Source organism: Cololabis saira, chromosome 11, assembly GCF_033807715.1.
Source record: "Cololabis saira isolate AMF1-May2022 chromosome 11, fColSai1.1, whole genome shotgun sequence".
NCBI lineage: Eukaryota > Metazoa > Chordata > Actinopteri > Beloniformes > Belonidae > Cololabis > Cololabis saira.
The window spans coordinates 38,289,518-38,315,939 of NC_084597.1; the positions used below are offsets into that span (position 1 = coordinate 38,289,518).

The window sequence follows — 26,422 nt, forward strand, 5'->3', positions numbered from 1 at the left end:
AGCTGCAGGGACGTTCCCAATAGTGTATTTAACAACGAGTCCGGAGATTGAGATCTTCAACATACGGTGTGTTTTATTTGCATATTATTTTACATTTACTTTGTGTTTGAACACCAAACACACGGGGCTGGAAGAGGGATCTGATGTCCTGCTCGATTAAAGAGCTGCACGTGCAGGTCGAATCCTATGAAGACAATAACACGAAAAATCAGACTTTCCTTGCAGAAAAAAATGCCTGTTTCATATCAAGTCAGTGAGGCTCAGTTGTAATCTAAAACAGTTTGACCGGGAAAAAAACCCCTTCTTTCCTTGCCTCTAACCACCCATCCACAGCAAATAAAATATGCATTAATTTATTTGACAAAGCGCGTTCTTGAGCTTCATATTACTAGTAACACGATTATTATTATAGCGCATTATTTGATCAAATAGGCAGTACATTTTCTTTTTCGCGCAAGCATCGTCCTTTGTAACAGCAGCAAAACGCCAACGCGCAAAATCCCCGAGAGTGGAGAAAATACGGCGGGAGCGCGCAGTAAGAACCGGGGCGCGCACACACAGCTGTCAGCACCAAGGACAGCAGCCGCTCAGCCAGGAGCGGCCAGCCGCGACGCAGTGGAGACATCCGTCCGGACAGAGCGCAGGGACATATAATCCTGCAGAGGAATCCGCTTGAACGCTAAAGAAATGGTTTAACAATTGTATTTTCTTTGTCAAAACTGCAGGGCGGTTTGGGTAGTTCTGCAGTGAGGGGGGAGAAAAAAAAAACTGGACGATGCGGTTTGAATGTTCTAGTTTGAAATCCCTAATATGACCATGCACATTCCTCTGCATTGCACATAATCAGCTTTTTTTTTTAGATCTTAATTTTCCGCTTTTTTTTTTTTACTGGGCTCCCTGCCTCGCTTATACCGCCCACCTGGATCGCGTCTGCATTCATCTTTCCGAGCCGAGCCGAGCCGCCACCGGGGAGAACAGCGACCGGGCTGCACTGTGCTGCTGTTTCGTGGTACACGCCATGCGGCTGTTACTGCTGGCGGTGCTCTTCTCGTGCTCCTGCGCGCGGGCCGGCTGCGAGCCGAAGATCGTGAACATCGGGGCTGTCCTGAGCCAAAAGAGATACGAGCAGGTGTTCAAAGATGCGGTGACCCAGGCCAACCAGGTCTATGGCAGGGACAAGTTCAAGCTGACCGCCATCTCAGTAACGCACAAACCCAACGCCATCCAGATGGCTCTGTCCGTCTGCGAGGACCTCATCTCCAGTCAGGTATAGTTTGCAGACACCTCTTCCATGCACTAATCATATTTGATTGTTTTCTGTTAACATCAAGGCTTTCTGGTTGGAACCCATATATCCTGCCAAATAAAGTTGACGTTTTGAGGACTGTAGATATCATTATTCTTTCAGTGGTGTGTGTGTGTGTGTGTGTGTGTGTGTGTGTGTGTGTGTGTGTGTGTGTGTGTGTGTGTGTGTGTGTGTGTGTGTGTGTGTGTGTGTGTGTGTGTGTGTGTGTGTGTGTGTGTGTGTGTGTGTGTGTGTGGCAGGGGGGGTGGGTCCTCTAAAATCTAAAGAATTTTTTGAAGTACAGAAAGATTTACGCATTACTCTTTGTAGAAAATCCCATCTTTTATAATGAACTCCCCACCTTTCTGCATACATACATCAAAACCCAGCTTTTGGTTTGACAGCATCTGTTCACATTTCAGAGCACATGGCTGCAGATCAAATGAAGTGCAAGGGAGGAGGTCAGGTGTGAAAATGCACGATACGGCATTTACAGTTATCAACTTGGTTTTCACCATTTCTGCTGCATGATACCATGAAAACAGCTAGAAAAAGCTGAAATGGTTGTCGAACAGTTTGAGAAAACAGTTTATGCACATTGGCCTTGGTGTGACTTGACATGAAAATCTATTTTTGTGAAATATTCTTGAGGATTTTTTCAGGGGTAATTTGTCTTTTAGTTGTGCAATGATCCTAAAGATTCAGACTGTATGTGCTTCAAATATAGAGCAGAGAATGTCTTCCATAAGTAATGCATGGATGTGCACCTCTGAGAGCTGGTGCACAATGTGATGCCCAGCATTGTTTTAAAAAGCGGGAACATTATGTCACATCATGTCAGGGCGCGAAGTCTCCCTCGCTTTCTCTTGCTCTTATTCACCCACACATAATTAGGCTTTACACACACACACACACACACACACACACACACACACACACACACACACACACACACACACACACACACACACACACACACACACACACACACACACACACACACACACACACACACACACACACACACACACACACACTTCTTCAGTGCTGCTTTCCCTCTCCTTTGTGTAAAGACTAACTGATGCCGGCTTGGAGAATAATACTGTCGCAGTCACATGTCTTATGTCTACCCAAATCACAGATGCAATCCATCCATTGGGTGTTCTGGGATACACAATAACATATTTATTCACATATGCAAGCATGCGTGCACACACCAAAATTCTAACACTGAAATGCCAGCTAAACTAGACTGAAAGCCTGTGGAAGGTTGAATCAGATGTGATTAGCTTATAGGTGACAGTCTGAGAAGGAGAGTCTGTGGCAGATGGAAGAGTAGCTGCCCGCGAGCAGTCCTTGGAAGATAGACCTCATTTTTGACCCAACCATATGGGCTACTCATATCCAGTAATCTATGCCTGCATGGCCCTGCCAACTTTATCCCCCTTCCTCCTCATCTACGAGGCATTTCTCAACACTGGACTCAGAGATGTTCATTTTTTATCGGAGCAGTTGGTCTGCTTTGGTGCAAAACCCGAACAGCCATGAATGAATTGCAGCCTGCGTGCTCACCACCGTAAAGCAGAGCAAAGTGCATTTGTTCACTCCTCTGCATCTTCGTTATGGAGCAGTTTGTCATGATCATTTATGCAGACATCAACAGTTCAAAAATGTTATTTTTAACCAGTTATACAATATTGTCAAGCAGAAGTTGCACTTAAGGAGAGATGACTTCATTTAAGTTTAATTCCTCTTGAGGTGAAAAACAGATGTTTCAGCCAAGGATGAATTAGTGACTGGATAATCTGTGCAGCTGCTACGTGCCCCACATACTGACGAGGCTTATAACGTCCCAGATTCTGAGAGGCTATAAATTGTGGGTGACTTGTATTGTAAACTAAAAGGTGAATACTTTCAGAGAACTCCTGCATCTGCATTGCATTTTGATGCTCCATGTAAATCCAGTTACATTTTATCTTAAAAAGAAAAAGAAAAAACACATTAACAACCAAATACACTGGTCATTGGCAAGAAGACATTCAAAACCGGTTAAAATGTGAAGATTTTTTCAAAGACTGGATAGATGGACAGATAGATAGATAGATAGATAGATAGATAGATAGATAGATAGATAGATAGATAGATAGATAGATAGATAGATAGATAGATAGATAGATAGATAGATAGATAGATAGATAGATAGATAGATAGATAGATAGATAGATAGATAGATAGATAGATAGATAGATAGATAGATAGATAGATAGATAGATAGCAGTCCTCGCTCTAGAAAAATGTAATCACCAAAGTGTGGGTTGCCTCTTTGCCACTTTGTCATGAGGACTTGAAACTTGTTTCGCTGACCTATTCTGGCCACCATGGACTTCCACTGGTTTGTTATTTTGCACTATAGTGTGTAACTGTTGTTACTGTTAAAGTCTGTAAGAAATGTCCAAAACTGGTACTGCCTTTGTGATTGGGAGATAGGTGGAGGGTGGAGCTTCAGAAACAATACTGACTTGGTGATTGGGAGATAGGTGGAGGGTGGAGCTTCAGAAACAATACTGACTTGGTGATTGGGAGATAGGTGGAGGGTGGAGCTTCAGAAACAATACTGACTTGGTGATTGGGAGATAGGTGGAGGGTGGAGCTTCAGGCCAAAACAAAAAATGACAACATAAACATCAGTTGAGGGCTGCAACTCCTCTTTTTAAACTGGAATATCCTGGCTTGAGTGCTGTTGTCAGTGACATAAGTATTTGAAATGAACATGTTTTTTAAATGTCTGTTGACATATCAGGGTCATTTTATGATTCATTTTATTATTGCTCTTACATACAGCTCCTTTAAGTTATTAAGGTTACCACACGTGCTAATTAGTGCAGCATTATTTTTGAGAAACATCTGCATTCCTTTGTGGCATGCTGACACTGTTTGTATGGTTTGTAGTTTGTAACTGCATTTTACCAGGTTGAATAGGTGAAGACAAGTCTTAGCCATAGACAGAATATAAAATGTCTTTCAGTTGGAAGACACACAGAAAGGAAGAGGTGTTACCATTTTGTCCTGCGACTGCCAGAATGACAGAGTGTTCTTCCCCTGCATCTCTGCAGGTCTATGCTATCCTGGTGAGTCACCCTCCTCAGTCCAATGACCACCTCACTCCGACGCCTGTCTCCTACACTGCAGGCTTCTACCGCATCCCTGTGGTGGGGCTCACCACCCGCATGTCCATCTACTCAGACAAGGTGAGTGACAGATGAGAGAGATGTAATCAGAAAAAGAGAGGCAAAGATGAAAAGACTAAGCACAGAGTGAGGGAGTGAGGATCCCCCCTGAGGTGTCTTCAAAAGCTCTCTCGATTAAATGTCCTATCAATGTCTATTAGGGCAACTGTAATTAAATGGATTTCCAGCTGAAACCGGAAAGACTGTCATTAATAATTACTGACTTAAAATGTTATGAAGCACAAGCCGTAGAAATTGAATCTTAAAAACAACCAAATACCAATAACCTACAGTAAATACACTTTAACTTGAGTTATGAAAGTATTGCAGTTCATAATCTAGGATATTGAGAGAAATCAGAAGCATTAAAGCTTTAAGAAAGCCTGGATGGTCTGAGCATAGACCAAAGGATGAGCATGGCTCTGAGTTAGCCTTCAGTTACTCTATAGCCTTGGCTCATAGTTTTTAGATTTTGTTAAAAAAAAAAAAAGAAGAAGAAGAAGAAATAAAATGTTGCATGAAAAATCAACTCTCATCAAAATTCTATAAAATGTTTTGAATTGAATTCAATATTGAGAATTACAGTTAAGCACCTTAAAATAGTTATACAAAACCAGAAGGTGATTGTAAAGGAGCTAAACCAAATATAGACATCATGATAACTAAAGAGTATTTGACTGAGTAGAAACATTTGTCAGGAAATCGATTTACAAACAAAGTTTCTGCAACAACTACTTGAAATTTACTAGAATGTTGTGGATGTTTGCTAAATTTTAATATTTACCAAGGGGAAACATCCTGTTTTTTTGTTATTGTTTTTTTTTAACTAAGGTCGACCCAAATGCACAGAAAGTCCAGTTCATGGCCATTAAAGACAGGCATTTCCATTACGTCCCCATGTTAAAATGTCCAAATTTACAACAGAAAATGACATACTTACAGACTGGAACAGAAGGTGGTTGTGGTTTCCAAAAGTGGAATTCATATTCATCACAACTGTACTGAGAGCCACTCTTCAGGAGATCACAGTTCTCTTTATGCGGTCTATGATATTTAAAGTAATGTATTCAATTATTTTCCCCCACTTTCACACACATTTATTTTAAAGGGGACACCAATTGTGCAAGTTCTCCCACCTAAAAAGATGAGAGAGGCCTGTAATTTTTTATCACAGGTATATCTCAACTATGAGAGACAGAATGAAAAATAAATCCAAAAAATCACATTGTCTGATTTTTAAAGAATGTATTTGCAAATTATAGTGGAAAATAAGTATTTGGTCAATAACAAAAGTTAATCTCAATACCTTGTTATATACCCTTTGTTGGCAATGACAGAGGTCAAATGTTTTCTGTAAGTCTTCACAAGGTTTCCACACACTGTTGCTGGTAATTTGGCCCATTCCTCCATGCAGATCTCCTCTAGAGCAGTGATGTTTTGGGGCTGTCGTTGGGCAACACGGACTTTCAACTCCCTCCAAAGATTTTCTATGGGGTTGAGATCTGGAGACTGGTTAGGTCACTCCAGGACCTTGAAATGTTTCTTACAAAGCCACTCCTTGGTTGCCCGGGCGGTGTGTTTGGGATCATTGTCCTGCTGAAAGACCCAGCCACGTTTCATCTTCAATGCTCAGTCGTCCTGGTTCCTTTCCAGAAAAACATCCCCAAATCATGATGTTTCCACCCCCGTGCTTCACAGTAGGTTTGGTGTTCTTTGGATGCAACTCAGCTTTCTTTCTCCTCCAAACAATACAAGTTGTGTTTCCACCAAAAAGTTCTATTTTGGTTTCATCTGACCATATAACATTCTTCCAATCCTCTTCTGCATCATCAAAATGCTCTCTAGCAAACTTCAGACAGGCCTGGACATGTACTGGCTTCAGCAGGGGGAACGTCTGGCTCTGCAGGATCTGAGTCCCTGGCAGCGTAGTGTGTTACTGATGGTTCCTTTGTTACTTTGGTCCCAGCTCTCTGCAGGTCATTCACTATGTCCCCGTGTGGTTCTGGGATCTTTACTCACCGTTCTTGTGATCATTTTTAACCCACAGTGTGAGATCTTGCGTGGAGCCCCAGACGGAGGGAGATTATCAGTGGTCTTTTATGTCTTCCATTTTCTAATAATTGCTCCCACAGTTGATTTCTTCACACCAAGCTGTTACTTATTGCAGATTCAGTCTTCCCAGTCTGGTGCAGGTCTACAATTTAGTTTCTCATGTCCTTTGCCAGCTCTTTGGTCTTGGCCATAGTGGAGTTTGGAGTGTGACTGTTTGAGGTTGTGGACAGGTGTCTTTTATACTGATAACCAGTTAAAACAGGTGCCATTATTACAGGTAATGAGTGGTGGACAGAGGAGCCTCTTAAAGAAGAAGTTACAGGTCTGTGAAAGCCAGAAATCTTGCTTGTTTTGTTGTAGGTGACCAAATACTTATTTTACAGAGGAATTTACCAATGAGTTGGTAAATTGGGCTGCCCTTTGTCACCGGTCCTGTTCATAATTTTTATGGACAGGATTTCTAGGCTTAGCCAGGGGCCGGAGGGGATCTGGTTTGGGAACCTCAGGATTTCATCTCTGCTTTTTGCAGATGATGTTGTCCTGTTGGCTTCATCGGACCGGGACCTTCAGCATTTGCTGGGGCGGTTTGAGGCCGAGTGCGACGTGGCAGGGATGAGAATCAGCACCTCCAAAACCGAGGCCATGGTTCTCCACCGGGAAAGGGTGGCGTGCCTTCTCCGGGTGGGTGGAAAAGTCCTGCCTCAGGTGGAGGAGTTCAAGTATCTCGGGATCTTGTTCACGAGTGAGGGAACAATGGAGCGTGAGATTGACAGACGGATCGGTGCATCGTCCGCAGTTATGCGGTCGATGTACTGGACCGTCGTGGTGAAGAGGGAGCTGAGTCGAAAGGCGAAGCTCTCGATTTACCGGTCAATCTACGCCCCTACCCTCACCTATGTTCATGAACTTTGGGTAGTGACCGAAAGGACAAGATCGCGGATACAAGCGGCCGAGATGAGTTTCCTCCCCAGGGTGGCTGGACGCTCCCTTAGAGATAGGGTGAGGAGTTCGGTCACCCGGGAGGAGCTCGGAGTCGAGCCGCTGCTCCTTCACATTGAGAGGAGTCAGCTGAGGTGGCTTGGGCATCTGTACCGGATGCCTCCTGGACGCCTCCCTAGGGAGGTGTTCCAGGCATGTCCCTCCTCCCTAGGGAGGAGTTCCAGGTATGTCCCTCCTCCCTAGGGAGGTGTTCCAGGCATGTCCCACCGGGAGGAGACCCCGGGGAAGACCCAGGACACGCTGGAGAGACTATGTCTCTCGGCTGGCCTGGGAACGCCTCGGACTCCCCCCGGAAGAGCTGGAGGAAGTGTCTGGGGTGAAGGAAGTCTGGGCATCACTGTTGAGACTGCTGCCCCCGCGACCCGGGAACGGATAAGCGGAAGAAGATGAGTGAGTGAGAATTTATCAATGAATTCAGTACAAAATCCTACAATGAGATTTCCTGGATTCTTTCCCCCCATTCTGTCTTTCATAGTTGAAGTGAACCTATTGTGAAAATTACAGGTCTCTCATATTTTTAAGTGAGAGAACTTCCACAATTGGTGGCTGACTAAATACTTTTTTTGCCCCACTGTATGTCATTTATTGAGCTGTTCATACTTTCATGATACTTACACATCCAAGGAACAGATCAGAGTTCAATGTTCCAGCTTAGCTACCCATCTTTATCTCCACCCAACATCATGCTGCATTTACTGAACCCAAGAAACAGCTTTCAGAAAACTGTATGACATGAACAGGGGAAATTGTGTACACTTGCCAAAAAAAAAAATCAAAAAAATTAATGGAGATAAATTGAGATAAGTTGAACAACCCCAATTGTAAGGCCAGATCGTTTTGAAGCTGCAACTCTCAATTAGAATTCAAAGGTGTAGTTCCTCCTTAAGGTCTATTGGCCAGTTCATAAAAAAATAGCCATAACAGGTTCTCATGTTTATGGTCACACTGTTAGATAGTGCTCCCGATGTCATCAGTGAGTCCATCCATCAAAAACTGGCAACTTCAAGGAGTTAATGGCTTTCTTTGGTTCTTGACACCCCTCAGAGTATCCACTTGTCCTTCCTGCGGACGGTGCCGCCATACTCCCACCAGGCCCACGTGTGGTTCGACCTGATGCGCGAGTTCAACTGGAACCACATCATCCTGATCGTGAGCGATGATCACGAGGGGCGGGCTGCTCAAAAGAGGCTCGAGACCCTCTTGGAGGAGAGGGAAACGAAGGTGAGATGCTCTGGCCTCCAGACACCCCTTCCCCTTTTCCTTCCTTCTCCTCCCCCTTCACCCCCGAGCGCGTGCACATGAGCGTGTGAGTTTGTGAGGCTTCTTAACCTCAAAAGTCTTCCATGTATGTAACTGTTTCCCTTTCTGTTGTCTGGACCCATCTCTTTCTCACCATTGTGTAAACATTGGCTAACATTCCCAGAGACATCAACAGCGTCTAATGTGGTCTAATCTGACAAAAGTTTGTATGTTTAGTTGCTCATCTTCACGTTGCTTTTCGCCATAGTCCAAATTATCCTGTGTCTATCCACACTGGGAGCCAAATAGTGGACTTCAACATGGGGCTTTGCAAACCATCACAGACTGAGGTGTCAAGGTGTTTTATTTGGGGCAGAAGTCAGGCGTGTCTTGGCCTGCATGGAGGGCTTGTTTTTGTTTCAGCCTGCAACATCATGTCCACAAGATATAGGACATATTTGTTACATTTTTAGATTGCACTGATGCATCCATTTTAAGTGCGGCTCTGAGCTGTGTATGTGGGTCAGTGAAATGCTGAACTTTGAGCCAAAGCACACTTGAGACTGTGATGATGTGTGCACTTCAAGAAAGGACATGGAGAGTTAAAGGGAGTGAAAACACACAGACACACACACGCGCGCACACACGCGCACACACGTGCACACACGGGCACACACGCGCACACACGCGCACACACGCGCAGACACGCGCACACACGCGCACACATAAAACAAAAATGGTCATCTATTTAAGAAGATGAAATCACACTGGGACAGGACTTTTCTTACCATGAGATCCTTCTCCCTCTCCGGGCTTCTTCTTTGCTGTAATTGGGTGGTCGAGCGAAATGAGTCCTTATTCAGAGATTTAATTAAATCAGAGGCTGAAGAGATGATGACTATGGCATACGCCCCAGACTATTTGCTGAAAGGAGCTGCAGCTAAAGGAAAAACAGCTCAAATGAAGCAACTGTGATAAGGATGAGCCACCAACATGAAAACACTTCAGCCTTTCAGAAAATCAACACTAGATGCAACTATCTGTGCTATAAACTGCGACGGTCAAACATTTAAGTGTGACTCACGTCGCCTTTTATGTAAGAAAAGTTTTTATACTAAAAGCCTTTAATGAGCATCCCATTGGCTCCTTTTATGCTTTGATAAGCTTGGATGTCAAAATGAACCCATCTGTGCAACTCATTCAATCCCATAACACTGGGAGAAGATGCTGGCAGCTCTCTCTGCTGTGAGGATCTAATTATGAATATATTTAGAGGTGACGGCAGTGCTAGCTTGAGCATTTCATTTGGTGGAGGATGTAAGGGCTGAGAAGAACTTATTTGAGAATATTTCCATGTTCATGCAAGGATAATTACCCAGAAGACCTGAAAAAACATAACACGTATCCTTGCCTGGACTCTACTTTTTCACTGTTAGCAAATGCTGTGAAAATACAGAAACCAAATGAAAATAAATTCTACTAGTAACTGTGTATTTAAAGCCTGGATACTGTATGTTATCCCGCCGTGCCACAGGGCTTTACTGCTGTCAATAAGCTATTAAAACTCAGAGATCCATGCGCTCGCATCAGATGACATGTTCATCAACAACACATCCCACTCTACTTTCTGTCCATTTCCTCCTACATTCTATATATTGTCCTATTTATGGATGTAACGTACATCACGCTGTGATATGCACTGAAACCACCCCCAACGTGATTCACTTCCTCGCTGTTTCAGTCAGGTTTCTTTATAAAAACAAAGCAATACAGTCACTTGAGGGAGGAAAGACTGTTATACCCTGCAAACAGCAATGAACTGCTGCAACACTGTCACAAAATTAGGTCAATTTTCTTCCACCACAATCGATGCTATCACACGGAAAACAATCATTTTAAGTTTATGATGCTGTTGGTTCAACAACTAACAGCAGGATGATACCTGGTGATACCAGAGGATTTATTATTTTCATTATTTATTCATTCTTTTTAATTGAATAATAAAGCCTTTAAGGAGCTTGAGGCAGGATTGAGGCAGGATTTATGAAAAGAATTTGTATACATTTTAAGTTTTCTAGTAATAATGTCAGATGAAGCGTTCCAAACCAAAAAGAATGAGCCCTCTAGTGTATCTCTCCGTTGCCTTGAACAGGCTGTGTGCTGCAAAATGTGCTGCAATTCGGGGTCCGAATTTCCCGCGCTGGGCTGCGGATGTGACGTCAAATGACGCTGCATGTGCGTTCTCCCAGTTCTCCCGTGCCGGCTTCACTGTTGGCTGCAGTACCCCCAACGGCCGTCGTGGTGAAGGGTGGTGCTAGAGAGTCTCATTTCTTAAAAGGAGCCTCATGCTCCTTTAAAACTAAAGGAAGTTGTACATTTTTTCCACTTTTTTTATGCTGCATAAGGAAGAGATGGGCCGGGCTTTGAGAGAAACAGCCATGTCAGAGAAGTTGTACGAGATGGACTGTGTTTAGTTTAGTCTTTGTGAGGTAGTCCACTAGTGAGAAAATATACAAAAATACCGGGCTGATTCTATTATTTTATGATAACCCACTTATTTGAGTAAAAGCAAACATCTCCAATAGCTCAGATAAAATAAGGGGATTTATTTGCAATGAAAACAGAGTGTGCTTTACTGTGCTTCATAGTTAGAGAAATAACAGGAATAATCGTTCAGTTGCGGCTACAAGCACCAAAATTGGCACACATACTCCTTAGGGGTTGCTCTTTTGATAAAACCATTGTGCCAAAAAAAAAAAAAAGATGGCGGCCTTTTTTCAAGATGGCCGCCATCGAATATACAGTAATATTGCATTTTGCAATAAAATCCCATAGATTTGTCCTATTGGAATGATCTTGGTGTCAAATCATAACCTTTTCACTATGTAGAATCTAACTTTGGACCCATGGACTTACTTGTACCATATATCAATCCCAGAATCCTAATATTCTGCCAAAATATAGGTTTTTTGTTATTGTTAAGCATGGTGGGCTGACCAAGTTACATCCACCGGCCCATCTGTTAAAATTACTTTCTCCAGCCACTCGTACTCCATTGCCAGATGTGGCCTCAGCAGACTGGTGTATGGGGGTGTCACACCACTCTGGGGAGGAGAGGGTTTCTTCTTGGTGAAGAAGGCCGGCCGGACATTGGTGAAGGTGTCTGGAAGTTCTGGAACTCTCTTCACTATCTCTTCTCTGAACTTCAGCTTTCCACGATCTTCACCTTTGTCTTCTTTAGTTGGGTGCTGAAAAACAGAGATGCTGGTTCCATGGAAAGAAATGGTCGCTGTCGTTGCAGAGAGGTTGTGGTCTATGTTGTCCATGGCTGATGTTGTGAACAGCCCTTTTCGCAGAAATGCTGGACAGACCACCCCGTCTTCCATGTACTTACTGACTGTTGCATTTCCCGGCTGTGCAGATATCTCTAGAACCCTGTTGTATGGAATGCTTATGCCATGCTCATTAAGCATGTCCACTAACTTTCTGGTTTCTGGTCTTTGCATAGATGGACATCCCCATGTAAACAGGGAATGGGGTATCTCTGTTTTTGGAGTGTCTGTGAGTTGCACTTCCTTTTTTGTACTGTGTGTAGCAGTTGTACTGAAGCAGCTGACCAATTGCTTGATCGGTCTTTGATGCCCCAACCCTCAGCTGAGATTTGATGTGTGCTCCGTGTTCAAGCATGGCCACAAACTCAAGAAGACTGTGTGGAATGGCCTCCTCAATGCAACTCGCATAGAAGGTTCCATCAAATGTGGACTTGTGGTCCAACATATGTCTTCGCAAAATGTTAGCTGCTTTGCTAAGAATAATAGCTTCACTATAATAGTCAGAGGTTTCTGACAAGACAAAGCCTACTTCTTTCTGGAATGCCAAAAGAACATCCCTTCCCTGCTTGTGAGCCTCCAACTCAGGTATTTCTTACAGCAGTTTTGCCTTCAGTCTTGTGGAGTTGACAGGAGGTGCATCAACACCCAGCTGTTTCAGGCGCTGGGCATACAGGTGAACTATGTCCGTAAGTCGGAAGACTGAAGGACCGTCACCAGATTTGGTGGTCTCCACTAGATATGTGACTAGCTCTGAGAATGCCTGTGGGTGATCACCCTCTATGCATGTTCCTTTTCCAGTCTCTTGGTGGCTCTGAGGTAGGACCTCTCTCTAGTGTACAAGTCTACCAAGCATGCAGCATGGTATTGGAGCTCCTGTGCAACAACATCTCCACAGCTGAGTCTTGCAATAAGTTTTCCATCATTTAAAGTCCGGGCACATTCATTAACCCTCTTATTGAGATTCATTTTCATAGCTTTTCTGTTCTGTTCAGAGGATGTGAGTTCTTTGTCACATACAGTATGAAACACAATGAGCTTTGAATGCTGGTTCTTTTAAACTTGGTCTGGCATTCCACTGGCTGAGCACTCTTTGCCTTACGTTTTGAGGTTCTCACTCTTTCCAGTTCCAGTGTCCGAGATGAGTTTCCTCCGCAGGGTGGCTGGATGCTCCCTTAGAGATGAGTTTCCTCCGCAGGGTGGCTGGATGCTCCCTTAGAGAGAGGGTGAGGAGTTCGGTCACCCGGGAGGAGCTCGGAGTCGAGCCGCTACTCCTTCACATTGAGAGGAGTCAGCTGAGGTGGCTTGGGCATCTGTACCGGATGCCTCCTGGACGCCTCCCTAGGGAGGTGTTCCAGGCATGTCCTTCCTCCCTAGGGAGGTGTTCCAGGCATGTCCCTCTGGGAGGAGACCCCGGGGAAGACCCAGGACACGCTGGAGAGACTATGTCTCTTTGCTGTTCTGGGAACGCCTCGGACTCCCCTCGGAAGAGCTGGAGGAAGAGCTGGAGGAAGAGCTGGAGGAAGAGCTGGAGGAAGAGATGGAGGAAGAGCTGGAGGAAGTGTCTTGGGTGAAGGAAGTCTGGGCATCTCTGTTGAGGCTGCTAAGAGGCGGACGATGGATGGATTGATAATCAAAATTTCACAGTGTGATGATGTGTATTTATTGAAACAAGGCCGAGGGGTTATCCTTTTACCACCATTATGGACAATAAGGTATGGGATACAACTAGGTTCGACAATAACTTATACAATCTACACCTAGCCCGATCGTTCATCCAGTATCATTTAAGTCCTGTGCGATCTGTACACCATCTGGGTAAGTCCATGAATAGTCATGCTTAGCCCCCTTACCCTTGGCTTGGCTCTCCCGCGCTGGCACACCCTGTCAATTCAGGCGCGGCTGTCTAACTAAACATCAAACTACATGTAAACTACACTAGCTAACTGATGTGGGGCTTATTAGACAGCATTTAGGACACTGAAGCCATTACTTAGTTACACCAAACTAATGACTCAGCTCTCAGCTGATGCTGAGCCCCATGCTGAGTTTCACAGCAGCGGTGCCGCCAGTGTGCCCTGGCTGTGCATTGACATCCGCTCTGTTGAGCTTCTACATTTACCCCCCCTCCCCACCAAACACATACACACGCTAAACCTCTAACAATACTAAGGTATACACTGCCATCCATTTTACCAGTGTCAAACATAACAAAAAAAACTCAAATTTTGCAGAATATTAGGATTCTGGGACTGATATATGGTACAAGGAAGCCAAAGTGTAAGTCCATGGGTCCAAATTTAGATTCTACATAATGGAAAGGTTATGATTTGACACCAAGATCATTCAAATAGGAAATGTCTATGGGATTTTGTTGGGAAATGCAATATTACTGTATATTCGATGGCGGCCATCTTTAAAAATGGCCGCCATCTGTTTTTTTTTTTTGGCACAATGGTTTTATCAAAAGAGCAACCCCTAAGGAGTATGTGTGCCAATTTTGGTGCTTGTAGCCGCAACTGAACGATTCAACTGTTTTCTGCCTGTTATTTCTCTAACTATCAGTGATGGAAAGGAAAGTGTTGACTTGTGTTAATAAACAACCAAAGGTTTGCTCAGTAATGTTTCTGACTTTTACGAATAGTCCTGTTGTACTTTATTGGAATAATGGTGTAAATTTAAGACTCAAACTCAACTTTCTGCTTTAAAGTTTTACCCTGGAAGATTAAAGGTGTGTTGCAAGGCAAGGCAAGGCAAGGCAAGGCAAGGCAAGGCAAGGCAAGGCAAGGCAAGGCAAGGCAAGTTTATTTGTATAGCACATATTCAAGGAGGTGATGCTCTGGCCAATCACCCGCTTGTACCACAAAGACTGTTTATGTTCTCTGTGTTTACGACTTCATGGCAAGTCTTTCGCAGGTTACGCAGTCACAAGTGGATTTCTGTCACCACCAGCGGAGAGACTGGCACAATGCATAATATTAATGCCTGACAGCACATATAAAAAATAGAGTGCCCTGAAATGCCTTTGGGGAAAATAAAAGACAAATACTTTTTTTTCCACAGTGCTTCAAAAATGTCTCTTTTAGAGTTTATCTACTATTATCGGTTAAAGGGTACTTTCAAACTATTCTAATGAAGTAGTCCATCATATTGTTTAAAATGATTATGATCTAGTAATTAATGATGACTTGTGAACATTTAAAACCAATTCTGAAACATTTAACATCAGAATCTGCATGTGTAATGGCGGATTTCCATGATTGTGAAGGGAAAGTGACTGGATTTGTTTGTCAGCTGAGTATTGCATAAAAGGAGGTGGAAAGGCACTTTGAACTTTTGTGGAAGTACTAAATACGACCAAGACAGCGCCGATCTGTGAGCTTCAAAGCCAGGCTTCTGGACAAGAACCCTATGAAGCAGAAAGAAATCATATTTCCTGCTAAATGACTTCCTGTCTGGGTCTGGACTCCCGGGTGTCCCCTCTCACAGGACACAAAATGAGGCCAAAAACATACAAGAAAGGGAATGCAGTTTAACGTTCAGGCAGTCTCAATTTGGCTGTGTCTCACTTTAATGCAAACACTTTGAATTGCTATAGTTTTCTACAACACATTGTTTTAACTGAAACTTTTCACTCTGCACACAAAGTGATTTTTGTGAAGATTTAATACTTTTTGGAGATTGTTCTGAGGGTGTCTCACCACTCATCATGGTTTACTAATTATTACTTACGTCTTCACAGCCACTGGTAAAGCCTGTATCCTTCCTCTGTAAATTAGTAAGGTAATGTTAAGTTTATAACCTGCTGGTGTTCAGTATCTAACTGGGGCACAGCTTTAAAGGGTATGTTGGAATTTCTGGGAGAGAGAATACTGCATTAAGGCATTGGTAGTAAGAAAAAATGAATAAAATGTGTAAGTGACCAGTCTACCTTGTGTATTGTATCCCATAATGCAATGCACATCCACAGTCAGAAGTCACAAGCATGCTGAAAAAGAGCAGACAGAAGCTCTTCATGCTACTGTTTTCTTAAGAAACTGATCACATATGCGTTGCATTCCCTTTATGATGTATTACTAGTGGTAATGGAATTCAGTTCACAAATTTACTAACAGTGGACACCAAACTCAGAGGCGATATGTGTAAAATAATAGTCTCTCTGAGACTGGCACCTTGAGAATATAATGCTGCATGGACCGGTGGTTATATAGAGCAACTTTCTGTGCAACTCTACAAATCTCCTGAGGTCTTTTTGTCATGGTGGACGTAACGTTGTTATGTTATTGGGTTCGGATATTTCTCTTAAATACTGTGAGTAAACCTCTCTTCTATATTTTTTAAGTATAGTAATGATTTCAGCCTATACTTTTTCAGCAGTCATTGCTGATGTCTTTTGCAAGCCCCACTGTTAAAGATCCCAATTTGAAGCAGAAAAGTGGAGATTTGTTGGAATGCTTTACTGCCCTCCATTTTCAACTGTTTATAATATTTTTCTGTGTCTGCATATTTTCTCTGTGCACATTACTCATCAGAATAAAAAAAGGAACTATGAAAACCTCGACCAACTGTCCTATGACAACAAGCGAGGACCCAAGGTATATTTGCATGGTCAATGCACGCCGCCCACCAACTTTCCAAACGTAGCAACTAGAAACCAGCCCGAACCAGTCACCGGCCGACCCAGAAATGTCCCTCTCTTGGTAGCACGTGTTTTTCTTTGATTTTTTACTTTGAGGCATTTCCCCATGGTTTAAATAAAGAATGATTTTGTTATGAAAAATCTACACTTTTCGGTTATTACAGAAAAAAAAAAGAAAACAAGGGATCAGCGCCCCGCTTTTATCATTTTCATTTTTTCTTTTAATAAAGGAATGCATGTACTCAGAACACGCACACTCACACATAAAGACAGTTTGCAAGTTCATTCCTCTATGGAGAACTGGTAGTGTGGGGACTCCGACTTCCCAAATGCTACTTCCTCCTGTTCCGTAGCACTTGCCTAGTTTCCAGCAATTTTTTTGTTCTTTTTTGAGGAAAAACGCCCCCCTCACCCCTCTTCACCTGTTTTTAGTTACCGGTTGCATTGACCTTCTTCTTCCCTCCTACCTAACACATGCACGTTCTTCTCTGGAGCCTTGACAACCCTCAGTTTTGCATGCGAACAAATGCAGAATTTTTTTTCCCTTCAAGCTTTTTCTTTTTTTAGTTGAGCCGGTTCCCCTGGATCGTTTTCCTTTTTTATCTCTGTCTCTCGTTTTCAAAATAAATCGGCCAAGCTCGAACCAAGCAGGTAAAGAGGCAGCATGGTGTCTTGGGTGTGGAAAAGTAGCTGGCTTGACCTTTCCTATGCCTCAATCACAGGCAGAGAAAGTCCTCCAGTTCAGCCAGGAGACTAACTTAACTGCCCTGCTGCTGGAGGCTAAAGAGTTGGAGGCCCGGGTCATCATCCTCTCTGCCAGGTGAGATTTTCAGCTCAAATTGCACAAATTATAGCCTCAGTCAAATCCAGACTGAACTGTGAACCATAAATGGTGATCCAGGTCGTAGGCAGCGTTAGCTGACATGGTGTTAATGGATTTTTTTCAGAACATTTACTCATGTTTATGCTAAATTGCTCTGGGTTGAACTTTCAGCTTTGCAAGCACTTGACAGACATTTGCTCTCCTTTTAAAAGACTGTTCTCTTTGTTAGACAAACAAACATTACAAATGGCCAAACATCTCATGCCTATTGCAATTTATCTAGCTTGGCTGAGTTTTATTTGAGTTTAATGCAGTTTCAAACCTCGATGTGACGAAAATAGTCACATGACCTCTTGAACCTGCACCTGTGATTTAACCTGCAGCTGAAGGTTAGTTTGATCTTAACTGCTGTGTCCTTAGGGTTGCCACCCGTCCCATAAAATACGGAATTGTCCTTTATTTGAGAAAAAAATTTGCGTCCCGTATTGAACTAATATGGGACACGATTTGTACCGTATTTTCATTAACTTTTACACCATATTCTAGTTGAATTATTGAAATAAATTAACTTTTACACCATATTCTACTTTAATTATTGAAATAAATTAACTTTTACACCATATTCTAGTTGAATTATTGAAATAAATTAACTTTTACACCATATTCTAGTTGAATTATTGAAATAAATTAACTTTTACACCATATTCTAGTTGAATTATTGAAATAATTTAACTTTTACACCATATTCTACTTTAATTATTGAAATAAATGAACTTTTACACCATATTCTAGTTGAATTATTGAAATAAATTAACTTTTACACCATATTCTAGTTGAATTATTGAATTAAGTTAACTTTTACACCATATTCTAGTTGAATTATTGAAATAAATTAACTTTTACACCATATTCTAGTTGAATTATTGAAATAAATTAACTTTTACACCATATTCTAGTTGAATTATTGAAATAAATTAACTTTTACACCATATTCTACTTTAATTATTGAAATGAATTAACTTTTACACCATATTCTAGTTGAATTATTGAAATAAATTAACTTTTACACCATATTCTAGTTGAATTATTGAAATAATTTAACTTTTACACCATATTCTAGTTGAATTATTGAAATAAATGAACTTTTACACCATATTCTAGTTGAATTATTGAAATAAATTAACTTTTACACCATATTCTAGTTGAATTATTGAATTAAGTTAACTTTTACACCATATTCTAGTTGAATTATTGAAATAAATTAACTTTTACACCATATTCTAGTTGAATTATTGAAATAAATTAACTTTTACACCATATTCTAGTTGAATTATTGAAATAAATTAACTTTTACACCATATTCTAGTTGAATTATTGAAATAAATTAACTTTTACACCATATTCTTCACCTGAAGCAATATTCTACACCTTGGCTGATGTGGACATACATAGCATAGGAGGATATTTCAGCTGCTATATGGTTGGCTTTCTGTACAGTCATGCAAGTTCAATGCTATTAAAGCACTTTAAACTTTAAATCAAAGCATTTTGTTTTTTCATATAAAATAAACACATTTTTATTCAGTTTAGAAGTTTTGGGGCTTTTTTTTGGCTCCTGCGCTGCTGAAATCGGGGCGTCCTTTATTTCTATTTCTGAAAGGTGGCAACCCTAGGTGTCACAGCAACCTTGAGAGGTCTATTTTCACATGTCTAACTTGCTAAAGGTATGTTATAACAAGGGTCTAAATGATTCCTTCATCACAAGGAGACATGTTTCTTGCCCACACGCTAATTTCAATTACATGTCCTCTCATTTAGCCACCTGCAAGTTGCTGCTTCCAAATTAAAGATTAGCACATCAATAGTGCATTATTTATTCAATAGGATCATTACACAGCAGCTTGGAACACACACACACACACACACACACACACACACACACACACACACACACACACACACACACACACACACACACACACACACACACACACACACACACACACACACACACACACACACACACACACACACACACACACACACACACACATCAAATGTGGCATTTGCTGATGTTCATTTTTGTCCAATTATTGTATGTATGTTATTTCTGCTTATGACTGTTAACCTCTCTGTTAAACTGCAAGATCTTGTGAAAGTTTATCAGTTTATCAAGTCTAATGTCCAACCCTTTCTCTCTCATTAAATGCCCCTTAAGGTGTCAGTTTTTGTCAATAATTATAACTCAAGCACATTCCTGACTAGTCTAGATGGTTATGATGAAAACGTTACATGAGTTCTTGTTCCTTTGTTTTTATACACTGAATTAACATACTTTTTTTATGCATATTAAATTAATTAGGGCCCGAGCACTTGCAGTGCGAAGGCCCTATTGTATTTGCAGGAATTTTTATTATTATTAGGGCCCGAGCACCTTCAGAGCGAAGGCCCTATTGTATTTGCAGGAATTTTTATTATTAGGGCCCGAGCACCTTCAGTGCGAAGGCCCTATTGTATCTGTAGGATTTTTAGGGCCCGAGCACTTGCAGTGCGAAGGCCCTATTGTATTTGCAGGAATTTTTATTATTATTATTATTATTATTATTATTTTTCTTCTGACAAAGTGATGGCCCTTTTGCCCCCCTTAACATGCCCAAAAAGTCACCAAATTTTGCACCCAAGTCAGGCCTGGCGAAAAATTTGATATTTAATTGTTTGCATTAATGGGCGTGGTAAAATGGCTCAACAGCGCCCCCTTGAAAACTTTGTGCCTCAAGCCCCACGATACGGTTTGACGTACATGCACGAAAATCGGTACACACCTGTATCATGGGACAACTTAAACAAAAGTCTCTTGGCGACATGGCCGAAACCGAACAGGAAGTCGGCCATTTTGAATTAATCGTGTCATTTTGGCGAAATTTATGCCATTCCTTCGAAAGTTAATTCAGCCCGAACCGTAACGTGCCCCCAGGTGTGTTATACATCAAAATGTGCGTCTCCCTCCTGCGACCACACGCATTACTTTTCTCTTTCAAAAGCGTTACCGTGGCGACGCTAGACGCCAAAAAGCGCGCCCACCCCTCATCTCGTTGCTTCAGACAGAAAAAACTTTGAGCCTCAAGCCCCATAATACGGTTTGACGTACCTGAACGAAAATCGGTACACTCCTGTATCATGTCGCAACTAAAAGAAAAGTCTCTTGGCGCCATGGCCGAAACCGAACAGGAAGTCGGCCATTTTGAACATTCTGAATTAATTGCGTAATTTTGGAGCAATATATGCCATTCCTTCGAGAATTAATTCAGCCCGAACCGTATTGTGAACCCAGATGTGTTATACATCAAAATGTGCGTCTCCATCCTGCGACTACACGCATTACTTTTCTCTTTGAAAAGTGTTACCGTGGCGACGCTAGACGCCAACAAGCGCACCCCCCCTTCATCTGATTGGTCCATATTTGATAGTTCCCCAAAAGGCACCAAATTTGGCATGCAAGCCAGGCCTGGCGATAAATTTGATATTTCATGGTTTGCATTAATGGGCGTGGCAAAATGGCTCAACAGCGCCCCCCGGAAAACTTTGTGCCTCAAGCCCCACAATACGGTTTGACGTACATGCACGAAAATCGCTACACACCTGTATCATGGCACAACTTAAAGAAAAGTCTCTTGGAGCCATGGCCGAAACCGAACAGGATGTCGGCCATTTTGAATAAATTGTGTCATTTTGGCGAAATTTATGCCATTCCTTCGGCAGTTAATTAAGCCCGAACCGTAACGTGCACCCAGGTGTGTTATACATCAAAATGTGCGTCTACATCCTGCGACACCACGCATTACTTTTCTCTTTCAAAAGTGTTACCGTGGCGACGCTAGACGCCAAAAGGCGCGCCCCCCCTTCATGTGATTGGTCCATATTTGATAGTTCTCCAAAAGTCACCAAATTTTGCATGCAAGCCAGACTTGGTGATAACTTTGATATTTCATGGTTTGCATTAATGGGCGTGGCCTAACGGCTCAACAGCGCCCCCTAGAATACTTTTATCTGCCATAACTTTTGAATGGTTTGACATAGGAAGTCGTGGTTGGTGTCATGGGACTCTGTAATGAGTTCTTAAGCTTCGTTGGGCTTAATTAGCCCCGCCCCTTCTTCTGATTGGTTGTCCCGATTTTCTGCTTTAACTTTGGAATGGTTTGACATAGGAAGTCGTAGGTGGTGTCAAGGGACTCTGCAATGAGTCCTTGAGCTTCTTTGGCCTGAATTAGCCCCGCCCCTTCTTCTGATTGGTTGTCCCTTTTTTATAATAAAATCGCCACGAGCCGCCAGTCGCTCTCGCGCTGACTCCCGCTTCCTGATTCAAACGTCTGCCGGCCCCGCCCCCCGACCAATCGGTGGCGAGTAGGGTGATGACGGCCCCGCCCCCCGACCAATCGGTGGCGAGTAGGGTGATGACGGCCCCGCCCCCCGACCAATCAGTGGCGAGTAGGGTGATGACGGCCCCGCCCCCCGACCAATCGGTGGCGAGTAGGGTGATGACGGCCCCGCCCCCCGACCAATCAGCTCCCTGTAATGTGGTGACGTCAGAAATATTCCCCGCTCAGCCCGGTTACAACCTTGGCAGAATGGTTACAGAAAAAGTAATAATTAAAATAGTAGGGTTTTACTAATATTTATAACTTACAAATATTTAAAAAAATTAGAAAAAACAGCTCCAGACTTACATTACTAAATATCGATATGTTGGTCTCTCATAAGTCAGTAGGTCAAATAGAAATGACAAGCTGAGTCTTAGCTCAGCCAGAGTGTTCCCGTCTTTGGAGTCAGAGATCAGAGTTCGATTCCCGCAGTATCCACACTTTTTTGTCAGCAATTTTTTTTTTCTACATCAATATGTGCGTCCCTGTCCTGCAACGACGCACATTACTTTTCTCATTTAAAAGCGTTACCGCGGCAACGCTAGACACCAAAAAGTGCGCCCACCCTTCATCTGATTGGTTCAGAGGGAAAAAACTTTGAGCCTCAAGCCCCATAATACGGTTTGACGTACATGAACGAAAATCGGTACACACCTGTATCATGTCGCAACTTAAAGAAAAGTCTCTTGGCGCCATGGCCGAAATTGAACAGGAAGTCGGCCATTTTGAATTAATTGTGTAATTTTGGCGCAATTAATGCCATTCCTTCGGCAATTAATACGGCCCGAACCGTAACGTGCATCCAGGTGACTTATACCTTAAAATGTGCGTCTCCATCTTGCGACTACGCGCATTACTTTTCTCTTTCAAAAGTGTTACCGTGGCGATGCTAGACGCCAAAAAGCGTGCCCCCTTAATCTGATTGGTCCATATTTGATAGTTCTCCAAAAGTCACCAAATTTTGCACGCAAGCCAGGCCTGGTGATAAATTTGATATTTCATGGTTTGCATTAATGGGCGTGGCAAAATGGCTCAACAGCACCCCCCGGAAAACTTTTCTCTGCCATAACTTTTGAATGGTTTGACATAAAGAGTCATGGGTGGTGTCATGGGACTCGGTATTGAGTCCTTGACCATAATTGGTGAAAATTAGCCCCGCCCCTTCTTTTGATTGGTTGTCCCTATTTCCTGCTATAACTTTTGAATGGTTTGACATGGAGAGTCGTGGGTGGTGTCATCAGACTCTGTATGGAGTCCTTGACCTTCATTGGCCTGAATTAGCCCCGCCCCTTCTTCTGATTGGTTGTCCCTTTTTTCTGCTATAACTTTTCAATGGTTTGACATAGGAAGTCGTGGGTGGTGTCATTTCTGATACTTATGGGGGGCGGTGGCCGTGAGTGCGAGGGCCCGTTCATCGCTGCTTGCAGCTTTAATTTTTTCTTTTTCTTTTTCTTCTGACAAAAGGAAGGCCTTTTTGCCCCCCTAAACGTGCCCAAAAAGTCACCAAATTTTGCATGCAAGTCAGGCCTGCCGAAAAATGTGATATTTCATGGTTTGCATTAATGGGCGTGGCAAAATGGCTCAACAGCGCCCCCCGGGAAAACTTTGTGACTCAAGCCCCACAATACGGTTTGACGTACATGCACGAAAATCGCTACACACCTGTATCAGTACACAACTTAAAGAAAAGTCTCTTAGCGACATGGCCGAAACCGAACAGGAAGTCAGCCATTTTGAATTAATCGTGTCACTTTGGCGCAATTTATGCCATTCCTTCGGCAGTTAATACGGCCCAAACCGTAACGTGCACCCAGGTGTGTTATACATCAAAATGTGCGTCTCCATCCTGCGACAACACGCATTACTTTTCTCTTTCAAAAGCGTTACCGTGGCAACGCTAGACGCCAAAAAGCGCGCCCACTCTTCATCTGGTCTGTTCAGACCGAAAAAACTTTGCGCCTCAAGCCCCATAATACGGTTTGACGTACATGAATGAAAATCGGTACACACCTGTATCATGTCGCAACTTAAAGAAAAGTCTCTTGGCGCCATGGCCGAAACCGAACAGGAAGTCGGCCATTTTAAACATTCTGAATTAATCGCGTAATTTTGGAGCAATATGAGCCATTCCTTCGAGAATTAATACGGCCCGAACCGTAACGTGCACCAAGGTGTGTTATACATCAAAATGTGCGTCTCTATCCTGCGACTACGCGCATTACTTTTCTCTTTCAAAAGTGTTAACGTGGCGACGCTAGACGGCAAAAAGCGCGCCCCCCTTCATCTGATTGGTCCATATTTGATAGTTCCCCAAAAGTCACCAAATTTTGCATGCAAGGCAGGCCTGGCGATAAATTTGATATTTTATGGTTTACATTAATGGGCGTGGCAAAATGGCTCAACAGCGCCCCCCGGAAAACTTTGTGCCTCAAGCCCCACAATATGGTTTGACGTACATGCATGATAATCGGTACTCACTTGCATCATGTTGCAACTTAAAGAAAAGTCTCTTGGCGCCATGGCCGAAACCGAACAGGAAGTCAGCCATTTTTAATTTATTGTGTAATTTTGGCGCAATTTATGCCATTCCTTCGACAATTAATACGGCCCGAACCGTAACGTGCACCCAGGTGTGTCATACTTCAAAATGTGCGTCTTCATCTTGCGACTACGCGCATTACTTTTCTCCTTCAAAAGTGTTACCGTGGCAACGCTAGACGCGAAAAAGCGCGCGTCCCCTTCATCTGATTGGTCCATATTTGATAGTTCTCCAAAAGTAACCAAATTGTACATGCAAGCCAGGCTTGGCGATAAATTTGATATTTCATGGTTTGCATTAATGGGCGTGGCCTAACGGCTTAACAGCGCCCCCTAGAATACTTTTCTCTGCCATAACTTTTGAATGGTTTGGCATAAAGAGTCGTGGGTGGTGTCATGGGACTCTGTAATGAGTCCTTGACCTTCATTGGCCTGAACTAGCCCCGCCCCTTCTTCTGATTGGTTGTCCCTTTTTTCTGCTATAACTTTTGAATGGTTTGACATGGGAAGTCGTGGGTGGTATCGTTTCTGATATGCTTATGGGGGCGGTGGCCGTGAGTGCGAGGGCCCGTTCATCGCTGCTTGCAGCTTTAATTATTATTATTATTATTATTTTCCTGACAAAGTGAAGGCCTTTTTGCCCCCCTTAACATGCCCAAAAAGTCACCAAATTTTGCACCCTAGTCAGGCCTGGCGAAAAATTTGATATTTAAAGGTTTGCATTAATGGGCGTGGCAAAATGGCTCAACAGCGCCCCCTTGAAAACTTTGTGCCTCAAGCCCCACGATACGGTTTGACGTACATGCACGAAAATCGCTACACACCTGTATCATGGGACAACTTAAACAAAAGTCTCTTGGGGTCATGCCCGAAAGCGAACAGGATGTCGGCCATTTTGAATTAGTCGTGTCATTTTGGCGAAATTTATGCCATTCCTTCGAAAGTTAATTCAGCCCGAACCGTAACGTGCCCCCAAGTGTGTTATACATCAAAATGTGCGTCTCCATCCTGCGACAACACGCATTACTTTTCTCTTTCAAAAGCGTTACCGTGGCGGCGCTAGACGCCAAAAAGCGCGCCCACCCTTCATCTGATTTGTTCGACAGAAAAAACTTTGTGCCTCAAGCCCCATAATACGGTTTGACGTACATGAACGAAAATCGGTACACACCTGTATCATGTTGCAACTAAAAGAAAAGTCTCTTGGCGCCATGGCCGAAACCGAACAGGAAGTCGGCCATTTTGAACATTCTGAATTAATTGCGTAATTTTGGAGCAATATATGCCATTCCTTCGAGAGTTAATTCAGCCCGAACCGTATCGTGAACCCAGATGTGTTATACATCAAAATGTGCGTCTCCATCCTGCGACTACACGCATTACTTTTCTCTTTCAAAAGTGTTACCGTGGCGACGCTAGACGCCAACAAGCGCACCCCCTCTTCATCTGATTGGTCCATATTTGATAGTTCCCCAAAAGGCACCAAATTTGGCATGCAAGCCATGCCTGGCGATAAATTTGATATATCATGGTTTGCATTAATGGGCGTGGCAAAATGGCTCAACAGCGCCCCCCGGAAAACTTTGTGCCTCAAGCCCCACAATACGGTTTGACGTACATGCACGAAAATCGGTACACACCTGTATCATGGCACAACTTAAAGAAAAGTCTCTTGGAGCCATGGCCGAAACCGAACAGGATGTCGGCCATTTTGAATAAATTGTGTCATTTTGGCGAAATTTATGCCATTCCTTCGAGAATTAATTCAGCCCGAACCGTAACGTGAACACAGGTGTGTTATACATCAAAATGTGCGTCTCCATCCTGCGACTACACGCATTACTTTTCTCTTTCGAAAGTGTTACCGTGGCGA

At 42.9% G+C, this 26,422-nt stretch overlaps 1 protein-coding gene across 9 annotated transcripts in view; it reads left to right on the forward strand.

Annotated features, from left to right (window-relative positions):
* The first annotated feature begins 552 nt into the window (after positions 1-552).
* The window catches only part of grin1a (glutamate receptor, ionotropic, N-methyl D-aspartate 1a), a 109,664-nt gene continuing 83,794 nt past the window's right edge, over positions 553-26,422 (forward strand). For 6 of the 9 annotated variants that reach the window (XM_061734458.1, XM_061734460.1, XM_061734464.1 and 3 more), the window contains exons 1-5: positions 553-1,267; positions 4,399-4,533; positions 8,608-8,784; positions 16,664-16,726; positions 17,493-17,590. In XM_061734458.1, coding sequence (XP_061590442.1) covers positions 1,019-1,267; positions 4,399-4,533; positions 8,608-8,784; positions 16,664-16,726; positions 17,493-17,590 — 722 coding nt within the window. In that variant the 5' untranslated portion in view covers positions 553-1,018. The remainder of the gene's footprint in view (positions 1,268-4,398; positions 4,534-8,607; positions 8,785-16,663; positions 16,727-17,492; positions 17,591-26,422) is intronic. The other 3 variants (XM_061734462.1, XM_061734463.1, XM_061734466.1) reach the window with 2 other exon arrangements.